At 43.2% G+C, this 18,833-nt stretch overlaps 1 protein-coding gene across 3 annotated transcripts in view; it reads left to right on the top strand.

Annotated features, from left to right (window-relative positions):
* Nucleotides 1-13,872, top strand: part of ptpn23a (protein tyrosine phosphatase, non-receptor type 23, a) — a 122,300-nt gene extending 108,428 nt beyond the window's left edge. For all 3 annotated transcript variants that reach the window (XM_070895032.1, XM_070895018.1, XM_070895026.1), the window contains 3 exons: nt 2,539-2,677; nt 6,464-6,577; nt 8,086-13,872. In XM_070895032.1, the coding sequence (XP_070751133.1) occupies nt 2,539-2,677; nt 6,464-6,577; nt 8,086-8,712 (880 nt within the window). In that variant the 3' untranslated portion in view covers nt 8,713-13,872. The remainder of the gene's footprint in view (nt 1-2,538; nt 2,678-6,463; nt 6,578-8,085) is intronic.
* Nucleotides 13,873-18,833: the final 4,961 nt, after the last annotated feature.

The following is an 18,833-nucleotide window of genomic DNA, read 5'->3' as shown; positions in this document are numbered from 1 at the left end:
GTGCAGCACTCCCTTAGTACTGCACTGAAATGTCAGGCTAGATTATGTGCTCCAGTCTCTAGAGTGGGACTTGAACCCACAGCCCTCTGACTCCGATGAGAGTGCTACCACTGAGCCGAGGCCAATACCTGGCTGAGTTAACTGATTTAAACCAGGGCTGTGGTAGCCTCGGCTCAGGGGTTAAGGTTTCAGTTCCTGATCTCTATCCGCTGCTACAAGAGTGCGTAGAATCATAACTATTTATAGCACAGAAATGTGTGTGCTGGCTGTTTGCAAGAGCAATATATGGATATCTCATTAAGATGATATCATTGTCAATATTGTGCAGTAGTGTAGTGATTATGTTACCGGACTAGTAATCCAAAGTCGTGGACTAATAATTGTGAAGTTAAATCCCAGCATGGCAGTCTCAAAATTTTACTTCAGTTTATTAAAAAAAAATCTGAAAATAAAAAGCTAGTGTTATCATAAAAAGCAGCTAGTTCACTCATATGTTTTAGGGAAGGAAACTTGCCGTCCTTACCCAATCTGGCCTCTGTGACTCCAGTCCTACACCAGCATGGTTGACTCTTAATTGCTCTCTGGTGACCTAAGAAGCCACTCATTTGTATAGTGTTCAGTGCTGGGACCTCAGCTCTTTGCAGTATACATTAACAATTTAGATGAAGGAATTGAGTGTAATATCTCCCAAATTTGCAGATGACACTAAACTGGGTGGTGGTGTGAGCTGTGAGGAGGATGCTAAGAGGCTGCAGGGTGACTTGGACAAGTTAGGTGAGTGGGGAAATGCATGGCAGATGCAGTATAATGTGGATAAATGTGAGGTTATCCATTTTGGGGGCAAAAACATGAAGGCAGAATATTATCTGAATGGCGGCAGATTAGGAAAAGGGGAGGCGCAACGAGACCTGGGTGTCATAGTTCATCAGTCATTGAAAGTTGGCATGCAGGTACAGCAGGCGGTGAAGAAGGCAAATGGTATGTTGGCCTTCATAGCTAGGGGATTTGAGTATAGGAGCAGTTGTACAGGGCCTTGGTGAGGCCTTACCTGGAATATTGTGTTCAGTTTTGGTCTCCTAATCTGAGGAAGGACGTTCTTGCTATTGAGGGAGTGCAGCGAAGGTTCACCAGACTGATTCCAGGGATGGCTGGACTGACATGAGGAGAGACTGGATCAACTGGGCCTTTATTCACTGGAGTTTAGAAGGATGAGAGGGGATCTCATAGAAACGTATAAGATTCTGACAGGACTGGACAGGTTAGATGTGGGAAGAATGTTCCCGATGTTGGGGAAGTCCAGAACCAGGGGACATAGTCTTAGGATAAGGGGGTAGGCCATTTAGGACTGAGATGAGGAGAAACTTCTTCACTCAGAGTTGTTAACCTGTGGAATTCCCTGCTGCAGAGAGTTGTTGATGCCAGTTCATTGGATATATTCAAGAGGGAGTTGGATATGGCCCTTACGGCTAAAGAGATCAAGGGGTATGGAGAGAAAGCAGGAAAGGGGTACTGAGGGAATGATCAGCCATGATCTTATTGAATGGCGGTGTAGGCTCAAAGGGCCGAATGGCCTACTCCACCTATTTTCTATGTTTCTATAAAACTGCTACAAATAACTAGGGCTTGATGCATGCACGATTGGGCAAATGGGCTGCTGTTATAGCTCTATAATCTGCAAATGGTGGAACCACTAATGAGTGGGATATGGTGTGTGCCTCTGTTGTGGTTAGGAGAGTGGTAGTAATGACTCTCGTATCTTGTGATGAGTTTTGTTGCGCACAGTGCTACTTGTGAAAAGCTTGTGGTACCTGCTCTGCATTCAGAGAGATCTCAAACCTGTGCTTGTTAGCTGTCTGATAATCAATCAGTGGATGCCCTCCTTGGGGAGGGGTCTCGATGAGTCAAAGGTGACACATCTAAAAGTGGAAGCTTGAAACCAAGTCAACCTTTTCTGATAGACTTGATAATCAGGTATCAAATGATACCGGGGCTAAAAGGGTTAAATTATGAAGACAGGTTGCATAAACTTGGGTTGTATTCCCTTGAGTTTAGATGGTTGACGGATGATCTAATTGAGGTGTTTAAAATGATAAAGAAAAACTATTTTTCAAGTAGGGGATTCCAGAACAAGTGGGCATAATTAAATTAGAGGTAGGCCATTTAGGGTTAGGGTAACGTCTGGCAGCACCTTTTCACGAAAAAAATAGTAGAAATCCCTCCCCCAAAGGCTGTGGGTGCTGGATCAATTGAAATATTGAAGACTGAGAAAGATAGATTTTGCACAGTTTTGATTGATTAAACTCTACCTGTACCCCTGCATCCACTTTGGGGAGGTTGGAAGGATCTCTAAATCTTGACTTTGCCAATCTGTACCTATGTGTCCCCCTCATGGAGAGCAGGTGCATTCCATATTAGGCAAATAGCATCCTATAATTCAGTGTGGATTTCTCAGACTCTTAAATGTGGTGATGACTTTCAATGTATGTCAGACAACTGGTTCACCTAAAATAAATGTTGATCTGAAATTTATTCTTTCAGCTCCGGAGTTAGAAGAACTGGTGCTTTCTGTCTTGTCTACGCAGCTGTACAGGAAGTAGAGGCTGGTAATGGGATCCCTGACATGTCTCAAATTGTGAGGAAAATGAGGCAGCAGAGGAAGCACATGCTTCAAGACAAGGTGAGGTGGTGGGGAGTACCTTCCTGTCACTTGAGCATTCCGAGGGGAGGAATGTAAAAGCGTTTGACAAGATGTTGGAGTCTTCTCTTGAATAACTTATATTTTTGGATACTAAGGGACTCGGGGGATATGGGGATCATGCAGGAAAATGGAGTTAAGGTAGAAGATCAGCCACGATCTTATTGAATAGCATAGCCTCTCCTATTTCTTATGTTCTTATCAAAGTTGAACGAGAATGCTACATATTGGAGAGAGTGAAACACCTAATTCTAGATTGTGCCCTTTATTCTCCTCCTTTATTTATTTTGTTTCCATTTTCCCATTCCTCTTCTGAAGGAGTTGACTCTTGCTGAGATGCAGCAGCCCTCTGATATCTTGCTCAAGAAGCCATTGCTTTGTGAACCATGCCATCAGCAGCCTAACTCAGCATAAAACAGAGATCATACATAAGAACTTAAGAATTAGGAACAGGAGTAGGCCATTTAGCCCCTCGAGCCTGCTCCGCCATTCAACAAAATCATGGCTGATCTGGCCGTGGACTCAGCTCCACTTACCCGCCCGCTCCCCATAACCCTTTATTCCCTTATTGGTTAAAAATCTATCTCTCTGTGATTTGAATACATTCAATGAGCTAGCCTAAACTGCTTCCTTGGGCAGAGAATTCCACAGATTCACAATCCTCTGGGAGAAGAAATTCCTTCTCAACTCGGTTTTAAATTGGCTCCCCCGTATTTTGAGGCTGTGTCCCCTAGTTCTAGTCTCCCCGACCAGTGGAAACAACCTCTCTGTCTCTATCTTGTCTATCCCTTTCATTATTTTAAATGTTTCTATAAGATCACCCATTATCCTTCTGAACTCCAACGAGTAAAGAACCGGTCTACTTAATCTATCATCATAAGGTAACCCCCTCATCTCCGGAATCAGCCTAGTGAATCGTCTCTGTACCCCCTCCAAAGCTAGTAATATCCTTCCTTAAGTAAGGTGACCAAAACTACACTCTGTACTCCAGGTGTGGCCTCACCAATACCCTGTACAGTTGCAGCAGGACCTCCCTGCTTTTGTACTCCATCCCTCTCGCAATGAAGGCCAACATTCCATTCGCCTTCCTGATTACCTGCTGCACCTGCAAATTAACTTTTTGGGATTCATGCACAAGGACCCCCAGGTCCCTCTGCACCGCAGCATGTTGTAATTTCTCCCCATTCAAATAATATTCCCTTTTACTGTGTTTTTTTTCCAAGGTGGATGACCTCACATTTTCCGACATTGTATTCCATCTGCCAAACCTTAGCCCATTTGCTTAACCTATCTAAATCTCTTTGCAGCCTCTCGGTGTCCTCTACACAACCTGCTTTCCCACTAATCTTTGTGTCATCTGCAAATTTTGTTACACTACACTCTGTCCCCTCTTCCAGGTCATCTATCCGGCATCCTCTGATCTGTAAGGCTAGTAATATTCTGGGCAACCCATTTACCATTGGAAGAACTATCTTCTGACATTTCTAAAACTATTTTAACGCTGTTATGATCTCCACCCCCCCCCCCCAAAAAAAAAAGTGCCATCAGAACAGACATGGTTCCACTGTAAAATGTGGCATTCTAGTGAATTGAGGTGGTTGATCTAATTGGAAATCACATGCATTTTGTGATTCTCTAATCTTGCAAATGAAGATTTTGCAAGTAATTGGTTTGGAACTACTGCACACTAGAGATGTAATTGGTTGGGTGTTGGGCTGGCTAATCTCCGTCATCCAAGACACAAGATCTCAGCATAATCTGCCTCTTATGTGGCTCGTGCCTGTGAAACAGATTAAGAAGTTCCATGGTAGGATTCCTGGTCGGAGTTAAGTTAGCTGATCTGTGACTGGCCCATGGAGTAGAGCTCTACGACTGGCCTTCATGCTCCAAGCTCTGACATTAGGAACGGCAAATTGGGCAAGATTTAATTGTACCCGCCTGAGTGTTGTGCTTCAGGGAAGGTGGAAATGAATTGGAAGGAGAGATACTGCAGATATGATTTATAATAAAATGCTGGATAGTCTCTACTTTTCTCATTTTCAGTGATGTCTATTTTTTCCTGTTTTGAGGTGAATTCACAATGTATAAGTTACCAGCTTTGGGAGAATACACATGTGGCTACTTCAGCAAATGTCAATGTTAAGAATTTTCAGATCATATGTAACACTAACAATATACTGTAACTACAAACTCTGGAGGCCTAAAACCCTTCCAGTGTGATGTTTTTTTTAATGATTTTCCAACATTCCAGCCAACCTCGTGGCATCTAAATAGCATTGTCAGTTCATGACTAAAATGGTCGATATGAACTCAAATCTCCTAGAAATTAGCTTGAGGCAGAAATATATTTTAATGGCTTCATATATTTGGGAGAGTGACACTAAGTATGATAGGAATACAAACTTGATACATGCCTTTATCAAATGCATGTATTTGTCATCAGACTTGTATGTCGTTTCTAAAATGTGTTTAGGTGTACTTTATCTGCCAAAAATATTACCCCGTGCGCTTCACATCCTGCAAATGACATTATCATGACCAATTTCTACTTTTATAAATAAAATCACTTGCAAGCTAATCCAAGTTACACTTTATACATCACAGCAGTTAGAAAAATATAATCCAAAATAAAGTATCTTTTTACAGTGTTGATTCATTTATATTACTTTTTATTAATGCCTCTGCCCACGGCAGGTGATCCCTAATCTGGGCTGAATTAGTTGTTGTCTCCCTCCTCCTCCTCTTTCCCCCCCCCCCCCACCGCTCCTTCCACAATGTTCCCTTTGGAATGTATGCATAGTTGGATAGAAACATATAGAAACATAGAAAATAGGTGCAGGAGTAGGCCATTCGACCCTTCGAGCCTGCACTACCATTCAATAAGATCATGGCTGATCATTCACCTCAGTATCCCTTTCCCGCTTTCTCTCCATACCCCTTGATCCTTTTAGCCGTAAGGGCCATATCTAACTCCCTCTTGAATATATCCAATGAACTGGCATCAACAACTTTCTGTGGCAGGGAATTCCACCGGTTAACAACTCTGAGTGAAGAAGTTTCTCCTCATCACAGTCCAAAATGGCCTACCCCATATCCTTAGATTATGTCCCCTGGTTCTGGACTTCCCCAACATCGGGGACGTTCTTCCTGCATCTAACCTGTCCAGTCCTGTCAGAATTTTATGTTTCTATGAGATCCCCTCTCACCCTTCTAAACTCTAGTGAATAAAGGCCCAGTCAATCCAGTCTCTCCTCATATGCCAATCCTGCCACCCCGGGAATCAGTCTGGTGAACCTTTGCTGCACTCCCTCAATAGTAAAAACGTCCTTCCTCAGTTAAGGAGACTAAAACTGAACACAATATTCCAGGTGAGACCTCACTAAGGCCCTGTACATATTGGGTGACAGCAAGATTGGCTACATTCACTGCCAGCTCACCGTGGCTTTTGAGCGATACAGCTGTACCAGTAAATGTCTTGTTGCGCTGATTTTCTGCATGCACTCTGCCAGTGTGGAACCTTGGGCTCATTTCCTCCTCCCAATGCTGGCTGAGCCTATCAACCACTTTATGTACAGAGAAATATTGTACTCCATAGAAAACTCATCTACTTAAATAATTTACTGTAATGTTGGCTGGTTTGATGAAGTACACTTTCCAGATTCCGGCGTTTGTGTTTTGGGCAGGGGTGTCGATGTATACATGTACAAGAAATGCAACCATTGGAAACAGCTGCTTTTATTCTGGTCTGTGTTGTTTTATGGTTTATAGCTTCACATAAAGTTCTGCTCTGAAGCCATCCTCAAGCATGTGGAGCACGTTCTACTGAGGCATGGAGTTATCACTAGCTTTTCCAGCAAAGCACCCAGCAGTTCATCTCAAAAGGTACATAAATAGACTTGTATTTATAGAGTGCTTCATCGTGTTACTGAAACTACTACAGTTACAACTTGCATTTATATAGCACCTTTAACAGTAAAACTTCCATGGACATCACAGAAAAGTTATCAAACGAAGTTTGACACCAAGCCGCATAAGATACTAGGATAGGGCTTGGTCAAAGGAGGAGCGAGGGGCAGAGAGATTTTAAGGAGGGATTTCAGAGCTTGGGGCCTAGGCACATCCGCCAGTGGAGCAATGAAAATTGGGGTAGCACAAGAGGCCAGAATTGGAGAAGCACAGAATTCTCGAAGAGTTGTAAGGCTGAAGAAGGTTACAGAGATGGGGTGGGGCGAGGCTATGGAGGGATTGGGGAAAAAAGATGAGAATTTTAAAATCATGGATCTGCCAGACCAGGTGCCAGTGTAGATCAGCGAGCACAGGGGTGATGGGTGAGCAAAACGTTGCAAGTTGGGATACAGGCAGCAGAGGTTTGGATGAGCTCAAGTTTACTGAGGGTTCAAAGTGGGAGGCTGGCCAGGTGAGCATTGGAATAGCCGAGTTTAGAGGTAACAATGGCATGGATGGGTGTTTCAGTGGCAGATGAGCCAAGGCAAGGGTGAAGGGATGATGTTAGAGATGGAAGTAGACTTGGTTAATGATGGAGATGATGCAAGGATATAAGTTCAGCTCCGGGTCAAATAGGATGTCAAGGTTTTGGTTCAGCCTCAGACGGTGGCTAGGGAACAGTGTTTGTGGTGAGCACCTCGTGCAACTAAATATTTGAGTATAGTGAATGTTGTGTAGCAATAGCTTCTCGTCCAGCACATCCCACAAAAGGCTAAAGAACCCATTTTGATTTTGTAGTTTTCTGCAGCAGTTGGTAGCACTCTCATCTCTGGGTCAGAAATTGGAGGGTTTAAGATCCGCTCCAGGTCTCGAGTTCATATTCCAGGCTGGAACTTTAGTACAGCACTGAAAGGAGCCCTGCACTATAAAAGGTGCCACCTTTGGATGTAACAGTAAAAGTTCCAATGGTGCTATTTGTACAAAAGCAGAAAGATTTTCCAGTATCTCAGCCAATATTCATTTGTCAAGCAACACCACCAAAAGAGATTAACTGGTTATTTTTGCTCTTAACTTTCATTCCATTGTAAAGTTTCAACGGCATCGTTATATGCAGTCTTCATGCCTTCTATATCCTTGAAGTTGCACTGCCTCCTACACTTGCATTCCTTTCCTGAATCTCCAAATTGTGACACTCCATCCTTCCTCTCTTTTCCTCCCGCAATATACAGACTTCTAAAACCCAAATTTGTTGTCACCGAATCACTGCTTCCTGATTAGCCTACTCTTTTTTAATCATCTCAATTTAGTGGCCAGCACTGTAGTTCATCAGAGCTACTTGGTGGGGGGAACTTAACATTGTGATTGTGTGTGTGAAGAGTGCATTTGTTCAGTTAGAAAGAGGGTTTTTTTCTCCAGTTCATTCAAGTTTCTTTTCTGCCTTGCAGGTTTATACCCGCCAGGAATCGCAGGACTTGGTACTCGGAGGTGACTTGCCAATTAGTTCCATCCAAGCCACTATTGCAAAGCTCAGCATCAAGACGTCCACTGGGATCATTGGAGATAGCAAACCGAACTCATTGCCTTCGTTTGACCCGAGTTTTGGTATGTGGTCCGATTCTCAGACTGCTGCCTTACCAATGTCTGCCGATAATCTGCTACAGCAGGACCTCATAGTTGAGGTCACCAGTGCAGTGACAGAACCAACTGCATCATCACAGATGGCTCCATCAACTCAACCAGTGGCCGCAGAAACAAACAAAGTGAGCTTGGAGAGTTGTGATTCAAACCCTGAGCTGGATAAAATGAAATTGGGCCTAGGGAATCACCCAGTCACTTCTCAGCCGGCCGTCACTAACCACGTAGCAAGCGCAGACAGCAAGGCCACCTCGCTGGATCTTTTGGCATCCTTGACCGCAGAAGCCTTTACCCTGGACACCAATCCTCGGAACAGGCAGAAGATCAGCAAACACAACTTCTTGCAGCCCCAGGATGGCCAGGGCCTTCAGGCCACTCATACCGGCGAGGACCCCCTGAGCCTTCTGGATCCACTCTGGACTCTCAACAAAACGTGATCTATTGGTCTGAGAAGAACTTCTCCCGGGATGATGGACCAGAGTTCTTGGGACTTGGAGGATACTTTTTTTTTTAAAAGTAACCAGAAACCTGATCAGCCTTCGTTTGGAGGTGCAAAATAGGGACAGAATGAAATTAACTGCCAACTCGTTGCATGCAGACTGGAAAGAGATGTGCCCAGCCCTGTATCATAAGCAAGTCCTGAATGTACAAGGATTAGGAATTGCCAATTCTCATCAAACCTACTATTGGTGCAGATAGTAGTAAATTCTTGCTTACATGCTTGGGTATATTTAAACTATCGTTTCCCCCACTGATCTGGGCTAAAAATCAATTTCTGAATGTTGACATTTGTTTGCCTGGTCTATTGATACAGAAGGAAAATGTTGGTATGTTGAGACTCACTCCACCCTCTACTCAGGATGTGCTTCAGAGATCCCACACAGGAATTTGCTTTATTTTGAAAGAATTCATAAAAAGTAATAGCCTGGAAAGCTCCCATGTCCTCCTTTTTGGCCTTTGAAGGTTGTTCCACTCTGTTATTCCCAGTGTATATGTGGCCCTTGCTTGGCCCGTAGCCCTAATGGAGATGCACTTTAAGACATCTTTGCCCGTTACCCGCTGGATTTGGTCCTTGATGCAGGTCTCTTCCCCTCGAGCATTTTAAATGTTGAGTCTTCTCCACGCTTTGTCCTTCCCATTACTTGGGATAGGTTGTTTCCACCCAGTGCCAGTCGGTGCTGCTTTCCAGTAGATTGTCAATGACTGGTTTTATTTAAGGGGGTTTGTTAGATGACACAGCTTCATTTATTTCCCTCCAGTATTCTCACTCTTCCTGAAGGCAGTGACCCATGCTCTGGTGCAGTTCTACAGGTACTGGCCATCCTACAGTACCTTGCCCAAGTCTGTACCCTTCCTATGTTAAGTCTAGACAGTGAGTGTCTGCAGTCTACTTAACTGAGGTGTTGGTGGTAGTGATGGTGAGTGTCTGTTTCTGCTGGAGTGGTGCTTCCCAATTGACGGACTGTGGCTTGAAGTTTCATTGCTCTCTTGTGTTACTGGGTCAGTAATTGTGCTGGTTCCTACTGTCGCCAGGTCTGCCCCATTTATACCGAAACTGATCAAAGGACAGAAACCATTTTATTTCAGCTCCATGTGCACCACTGGTGCTAAGCCACAAATGTGTTTTGAAAGTCTGCCGGGGACTTTCTCTGATGTTAGGAAACTGTCTGTGTTGACCAGCAATGCCAATATTCACTGTTGACTTGTGCAAGTGGACTGTGATGATCTTTCTTACATAGATCTGTTGTGCAAACACCCAGGTGGATAGTTTGCCTGCTCTCAGATTATCTTTGTTTAATAGCGATGCCTGCCGCTGCCAAGAATCTTTTGTAGCTTCAGCTCCAACTCCCACAGCCTCAGCCTCAGTTCCACTTTCAGGTCTTGTGTCAACAGGTCACTCAATCATGTCTGAATGCAAACTAAATGATGTCCAGAGCCTGAGCGGCCTGCCACAGTGCTGCTGCCAAGTTACATACACTGCTGGTCCAGGGTAGCTGAGCAGTGTGTCAATCCTGCCACCCACACAAGCTGAGCCTCTGCTGCTGCTCGAACATTCTTTTCCAAGCCACCAATATGTAATGGATAAATTCTATAGATGTATTACAGTGACTGTTTTGATAGTTAGTATGAAATGATGCTTGAGTGTAGTGCAATTATCCTTCTCATTGGAAAAATATTCATTCCCATTGGGTTTTTTTTAAACAGCTTGCGGTGTATTGCGCTGCCAAAATCCATGGTGAGATTAGTGGTTAGATTTTTAAAATGCGACTTTCTCAGAGTGCCATTAGGAAGTCTGTAGTAATGCACTTCAATGATTTACATTTTGAGTTAACTTGTCAGAAACCTCTCAATAACGGGCTATAAGTTGGCTATCAGCTGGCAAGGGAGGAGGAAGAGTTATGTAGGGAGGAGATGGGCAAATGTGACGGGTAGTTGCCTGGCACTTGGATGCTATTAAACATTTCAATTGGCAGCAAAGCTTGTACTTAACTGCTTCCCCTGTCTCAAATAATGAATTTTTACAAGGTTATGCAAAACTAAAACCAACACCAATTATACTAAACTATACCTGTAATAGCAGGATCAACTCCTTGCTCTGAGCAAGTGTCAGAAAACAGATTAAAATTGCTTTACCCTTCTAGTATTTCCAGTTAAATTTCAGTTCTTTGCTATTTCTTCAACTGTCCAGCAGATGGCAGTCTATGAACTCAGCTTTCACCTTTCTGCTTTTTTTTAAGTGTTGCATTTTTTAAAGAACAATTCAATTTGCAACAATTTTCAGGTGATTTTTTTCCTCCCTCTTGGGCCATTGTGCACTATCTCAAACATAAGATAGTGGACAGGCTCTTTCGGGTCACAGTTCTACCTCTTAAGTTTGTGTGTAATGCTCCCTCTGTTTCTGTCATATCCATCACCCCATCCCAACTTGTGCCTCTCTGTCACAATAGTGCAAGGATTGTGGGGCTCATGCCTCAGTGAAGCAACATGTCTGCCTCATGTAACACCACTTTACCTTGGTGTATTGCAGACATTGCTGTATTGGTGAGTTTTTACTTGTGGAGTCACTGCTGCCAGTAGTCACACAGCAGTACCTCAGACTTCATACACAATTGCAATGCAAGCGTTCAAACACAAACTAGATGTGCTTGTCAATAATTTCTAAAGGTGAAAACTGGGAAGGGGAATGGGTAGTAATCTGAGTACTTTACCTTTGGTCAGTGTCCTGTTTAAATGTGGATAGCAGACTTTGATTTGCAAAAAGCATTGCAGAAATAAAATGTCAAAGTTTAAATCCATGTTTAATGATTTGTATCCATCTCTACTTGCTGGCATTAACAGATCTTGGTTTTCTACTTAAAATTTTTCCACTAGTAAGCCTGTGCCAAGAACAACTCGTTTTAAACCTGCTGGCCCACCAAGTTCAAACAGGACCAACCAGTGAGTCAGAAATACAAGTGCAGATAAGATTGGATTACCTAGAATTGAACGGTCAGATTCCTAGACCCCGAAGATACCCCTTCGATCAGTGGTGCAATCCACCCCCTTCACTTTTTATCTTAATTTTTCTAAATTGATCTTCCTATGTAATTGAAACATTTTAAAAGCCAAAGATTTCAGGTACCACGTTTGCCCAGATTTTCAGTAAAATTCAGCAAAATGACACTTGCATTTCCACAAGTGCCTTATGACATTTAAAAAAACATCTTCAAAGTACTTGGAGTTAACCATTTATGGAGGGCACACAGTATACATCGTAGAACAGATTGAAAAACCATTAGAATATGTATGAGGTGAAGGAAGAAGGAAAAGTTGAGTTCTTTGTCTATGTTTGTACTTCAGATGGATCACATCAGAGACTATAATCTAGATGAGTTGATTTTGCTGCATTTTTATTGTTGTCTTATTTCAATCAGTGAAGAGAGCTGTGGGACATTATAATCCTCTGGGTGAACTGACTTGATAACTGCATGTGAGTTCCGAGTGGAATTTCTGTTGTCTCTTGAGGCTCCTTACATATTCTGTCTGAAATGCACAGTTAAGTTCCAACAAAGTCTCATGGTGGGGAGGGAGAGGAGATGGGGTATAAATGTTCTCACTAGATCCACTTGAACTGTGGAAAAACATTCTCAGGACAATTAGAGATTTTGCCCTTCTGAGCTTGGGTTGCATCTAGAGAGAATATTTTCAACTGTGCAACAGTAGAATGGATGCAGGTCTGTTACTGGTGGTAGTGGTAGAAATAATTTGACACAGCACGCAAGAAGTGCTTTAGTACAACATTTAAGCATATTGGTTCAAGTCAAATCTTTCCTATAGGGAATTGGTATGGCTGCAGTAAAGCCTAGTTTTAAAACATTCTTCAGGTGAAGGTCTTTCACTATGGGACTGATGGCTTCAATTGGGAGAGTACACTTGTCACTGGTGTCTTTAAATTAATCAGCAAGTCTATGTTAAAATGACATTGGATAGAGTTGAATTGTGCTAACTGGTTTTGTAATGTGATTATAACATTACTTCAAACTCAGTTTGTGCCAAAGACTGACATTGATTTCAACTGTAAAACAGTCTGTGCAACTGAGTATAGGCCCTACCTCGGAACCACACTGTGTCACAAGATTACCAGACTGTAGAGTGACACACATTGATTCTGGCCATTTACGTTCCTTCTCCTTCCTCCTGTTAGCCTTCATTTAGCCTCTGGATTTGGGGAGGCACAAATAATAGGAGGCCCTGACACCTCGTCCTCTTCCCCAGAAACTTGAGAATCTATTTCGAGTTTACATTTCTTGAAACATAGCATTATTTTGGTGGCAATTAGAAATTGATCTCACTCCAAAAATTGGAGGAGGCGGCAAAGCCTCAAACTTGAGAATGAGTCACTTTGCACTAACTGCTGACCTCATTTCATGGCTTAGATCCAAGTTTGAGTTCAGTGGAGATTGGAGCCTGGCCAGACCAGCCTGGTCCTCTTTACATCCGAGTGAATGTAGGTCTTTTGTGGGTGCACAGTCGCAAATGTTTGGGCTTGGGTTGGGATGGGTGTTGGGGGAGGAAGGAAGCTTTATACCCTAACCCAAAAACTGAACTGCCATCCAAACTGTCAGGTCTTTTATTTTTTAAATTGCTCTTTAGACCTTGCGAACTGTGTCATCGTGGGTTGTGCACCTCTGCTCTGCACAAAGTCCTGCACCATTGCACAAAGAATTACTAATGAGTCGTACAAGGAAGCTTTATTAATTGGTTTAATTTTAGTTTGTTAAAGATATTGCTCTGCTATTACAATGTGAGTTTTCATTCCTTTGTTTACAGCTCTTAACCATTTTCCTTTAATCCTTGTTCTTTTGTACACAGTAATCCTTCTCGTTACCTTTAAAGCCTGGAATTCTGTGCTGTCAGCACAGCAATGCGTGGCAGTTCTTTGTGATTTACTGTCTTAGTTTAGCACATTGTGAATTGGGGGGTGGGGGGGTGGTGTTGCTGGGTCTTTAATGAGGCTGATCAATCTCTTGCATGTGTACATTGTCCAATAACAAACACTAAATTTCAATGGTACATTCCACTGTAATATAATTGTGCTATAAATAACTTTTTGATTACCTTGTGTCTGGTTATTTTTGACCTCCCCACCAACACGCACGCACGCATGTCAGGAGCTCCTGACTATTGCTGACATGATGGTCATGTCTGAACATCAGCAATCTTGGAGCGTACTGCAGCCTACTGCCCATTGTGATACTTGTGTTGGCCAGTGAGTAGTGCACTCGCTTCTGAGACATAAGGTTGTGGGTTCAAGTCCCACTCCAGAGACTTGAGCACATAAATCTAGTCTGATACTCCAGTGCAGTGCTGAGGGAGTGCTGCACTGTCTGAGGTGTCGTCTTTAGGATGAGACGTTAAACATCTGTTCTCGGATGGATATAAAAGATCCCATGGCACTATTCTAAGATGATCAGCGGAGTTCTACCTAGTGTCCTAGCCAATATTTATCCCTCAACCAACATTCACTATAACTGATTATCTGATCATTATCTAATTTTTGTGTGCTAAATTGGCTGTAAATCGCTTGGGACATCCTGAGGTCGTGAAAGGCGAAGGCAAAAGTTATTTCTACTTTAATTCACTCTTTCCCAGGAACTCAAAACTGTGCACGCCTTTTTTTCAATCTCAATGATATCCTGTAACGTCGGGCCTTCGCTCTTCAAAATAGTGCCTTGCAATCTTTTACATCCAGCTGAGGGGTAGACATCTCATCTGAAAGACAGCACCTCTGACAGCGCAGCATTCCTTCAGTATTGCACTTAAGTGTCAGACAAGCATATAAAAGGATCAACATTTGGATAGAGCAGAATTCATGGACTGAATAGCCAAATGTTACTTTGTTATAAACTCTTGCAGTTCTATCCAAATTGCTTCAATATAATGTTTTAACACCATAGGTAGAATTTATTTTAAACCGCCCATGTACTGCTGACCCATGATGGAGTGCAGGTCAATGACTGTTGGCAGTTCTCTGGTGCCTGTTTTCTATTCTTGGAATGTGGGTATATAAAGTAGCATACTTCAAGTGAATGTATTTCAAGGTGTGATTGGCCTGTACGTACATAGACATTTAAATGAATGAAATATCTTTAAAAGCAGACCTTAGAATAATGCAACGGGTGGTATTTTTTTGGAATAACCTGCCAAAAAAAGTGGATTTAAAGAAAGAGCTGTTCATCATACAGTTGACTGCTAAGTGAGATTAGACCGTACTGGAGGGATGGACTTTGAGTTTGGTCAAATGGAGCATTTTCATAGAATAATCATTCTGTATTTTGTGCTTCTGACCACCACTTCTGACATGTCTTGTAGTTCCATAATCTCCCTGTAGATATCAAGATATGTAATTACTCAGATCATTCAGCCTGCCTCTCCGCACCAAATAAGCTACCAACTTGGTAAAAGCACTATATGCCATTGCATTGAACACAAGTTCATTCCGAGCATGGGCTACGTTAGGCAATCTTAGCTGCATTCAGATTACAATTGGCCATAGTGTCTCAAGCTTGTCACCCAAGATTTCTGTTTTACAAGCCAGTTTACAGTGCCCCATGTGGGACTGCCTGTTGGGGATGTTTATTTCAAAAAGCAACTGATATCAAAAACTTGCATTTCCTGTTTGGACAGTAGATAATACTGTGACTGGGTATTTTATGTGATGATGTACCCTTCCCTTATGGACAAACAACCCTGGCATCACTCACTGGGCGGGAAAAAGAGTGGGAGAGCTATAGAATAGGGGACTCTATTGTAAGGGGAATAGATAGGAGTTTCTGCGGCCGCAACAGAGACTCCAGGATGGTATGTTGCCTCCCTGGTGCAAAGGTCAAGGATGTCTTGGAGTGGCTGCAGAGCATTCTGGAGAGGGAGGGTGAACAGCCAGTTGTCGTGGTACATGTAGGTACCAACGATATAGGTAAGAAATGGGAAGAGGTCCTACAAGCTGAATTTAGGGAGCTAGGAGTTAAACTAAAAAGTAGGACCTCAAAGGTAGTAATCTCTGGATTGCTACCAGTGCCACGTGCTAATCAGAGTAGAGGGAGCAGGATAGTTAGAATAAATACGTGGCTTGAGCAGTGGTGCAAGAGGAAGGGATTCTAATTCCTGGGACATTGGAACCAGTTCTGGGGGAAGTGGGACCTGTACTAAAGGTACAGTCTGCACTTGGGCAGGACTGGAACTGATGTCCTAGGGGTAACATTTGCTAATGCAGTTCGGGAGTGTTTAAACTAATGTGGCAGGGGGATGGGAATCTATGCAGCGAGATAGGGCGAAGTAATATGGAGTCAGAAACCGATGGTAGAAAGGTAAAAAGCAATAGTGGAAGGCCGAGTAAACAAAGGCAAGAAATAAAAAGGGCCACACTACATCATAATTCTAAAAGGACAAAGGATGTTTTAAAAAAAAGCCTGAAGGCTTTGTGTCTTAATGCAAGGAGTATCCGTAATAAGGTGAATGAATTAACTGCAAATAGATGTTAACCGATATGATGTGATTGGGATTGTAGAGACGTGGCTCCAGGACGATCAGGGCTGGGAACTCAACATCCATGGGTATTCAACATTCAGGAAGGATAGAATAATAGGAAAAGGAGGTGGGGTAGCATTGCTGGTTAAAGAGGAGATTAATGCAATAGTTCGGAAGGACATTAGCTTGGATGATGTGGAATCTATACGGGTAGAGCTGCAGAACACCAAAGGGCAAAAACATTAGTGGGAGTTATGTACAGACCTCCAAACAGTAGTAGTGATGTTGGGGAGGGCATCAAACAGGAAATTAGGGGTGCATGCAATAAAGGTGTAAAAGTTATCATGGGTGACTTTAATATGCATATAGATTGGGCTAACCAAACTGGAAGCAATACGGTGGAGGAGGATTTCCTGGAGTGCATAAGGGATGGTTTTCTAGACCAATAGGTCGAGGAACCAACTAGGGGGGAGGCCATCTTAGACTGGGTGTTGTGTAATGAGAGAGGATTAATTAGCAATCTCGTTGTGCGAGGCCCCTTGGGGAAGAGTGACCATAATATGGTGGAATTCTACATTAGGATGGAGAATGAAACATTTAATTCAGAGACCATGGTCCAGAACTTAAAGAAGGGTAACTTTGAAGGTATGAGGTGTGAATTGGCTAGGATAGATTGGTGAATGATACTTGAGGGTTTGACAGTGGATGGGCAATGGCAGACATTTAGAGACCGCATGGATGAACTACAACAATTGTACATCCTTGTCTGGCGTAAAAATAAAAAAGGAAAGGTGGCTCAACCGTGGCTATCAAGGGAAATCGGGGATAGCATTAAAGCCAAGGAAGTGACATACAAATTGGCCAGAAATAGCAGTGAACCCAGGGACTGGGAGAAATTTAGAACTCAGCAGAGGAGGACAACGGGTTTGATTAGAGCAGGGAAAATAGAGTACGAGAGGAAGCTTGCAGGGAACATTAAAATGGATTGCAAAAGCTTCTATAGATATGTAAAGAGAAAAAGGTTAGTAAAGACAAACGTATGTCTCCTGCAGTCAGAATCAGGGAAAGTCATAACGGGGAACAAAGAAATGGCAGACCAATTGAACAAGTACTTTGGTGCGGTATTCACTAAGGAGGACACACACAATCTTCTGGATATAAAAGGGGTCGGAGGGTCTAGTAAGGAGGAGGAACTGAGGGAAATTCTTATTAGTCGGTAAATTGTGTTGGGGAAATTGACGGGATTGAAGACCGATAAATCCCCAGGGCCTGATGGTCTGCATCCCAGAGTACTTAAGGAGGTGGCCTTGGAAATAGCGGATGCATTAACAGTCATTTTCCAATATTCCGTAGACTTTGGATCAGTTCCTATGGAGTGGAGGGTAGTCAATGTAACCCCACTTTTTTAAAAAAAGGAGGGAGAGAAAACGGAATTATAGACCGGTCAGCCTGACATTGGTAGTGGGTAAAATGATGGAATCAATTATTAAGGATGTCATAGCAGCGCATTTGGAAAGAGATGACATGATAGGTCCAAGTCAGCATGGATTTGTGAAAGGGAAATCATGCTTGACAAATCTTCTGGAATTTTTTGAGGATGTTTCCAGTCGAGTGGACAAGGGAAAACCAGTTGATGTGGTGTATTTAGACTTTCAGAAGGCTTTCGACAAGGTCCCACCTCCCCAGAACCGGTTCCAATGTCCCAGGAATTTGAATCCCTCCCTCTTGCACTATTCCTCAAGACACGTATTCATCTTAACTATTCTGCTATTCCTACTCTGACTAGCACATGGCACTGGTAGCAATCCTAAGATTACTACCTTTGAGGTCCTACATTTTCATTTAACTCCTAGCTCTCTAAATTCAGCTTGTAGGACCTCATCCTATTTTTTTACCTATATCGTTGGTACCTATGTGCACCACAACAACTGGCTGTTCATCCTCCCCCTCCAACATGCCCTGCAGCCGCTCCGAGACATCCGTCCATGGCTCTGATCCACACAGGAGGTCGGGTATTACTACAGCCCTGTAGACCATGAGCGTGATGGTAGATTTGAAGGCCTGGTCTTCGAACACACTTTTCCTCAGGTGGTCGAAGGGTGCACTGGAGGCGGTGTTGAATCTCCGCATCAATGTCTGCTTTTGTTAAGAAGCCCCCCGAGGTATTGGAAATGGTCCACGTTGTCCAGGGATGTGCCGTGGATCTTGATGACTGGGGGGCAGTGCTGTTCGGCGAGGACAGGCTGGTGGAGGACCTTTATCTTACGGATGTTTAGTGTAAGGCTTATGCTTTCATATGCCTCAGTAAATACATCGACTACATCCTGGAGTTCAGCCTCAGAATGTGCGCAGATGCCGGCGTCGTCCGCGTACTGTAGCTCGACGACCGAGGTTGGGGTGATCTTGGACCTGGCCTGTAGGCGGCGAACGTTAAACAGCTTCCCACTGGTTCTGTAGTTTAGTTCCACTCCAGCGGGGAGCTTGTTGACTGCGAGGTGGAGCATGGCAGCAAGGAAGATTGAGAAGAGGTTTGGAGCGATGATGCAGCGCT

This window comes from Pristiophorus japonicus, chromosome 1 (assembly GCF_044704955.1).
Source record: "Pristiophorus japonicus isolate sPriJap1 chromosome 1, sPriJap1.hap1, whole genome shotgun sequence".
Taxonomy (NCBI): Eukaryota; Metazoa; Chordata; class Chondrichthyes; family Pristiophoridae; genus Pristiophorus; species Pristiophorus japonicus.
Note: the sequence above shows the minus strand (reverse complement) of the source record. Positions and strands in the feature narration are given on the sequence as shown.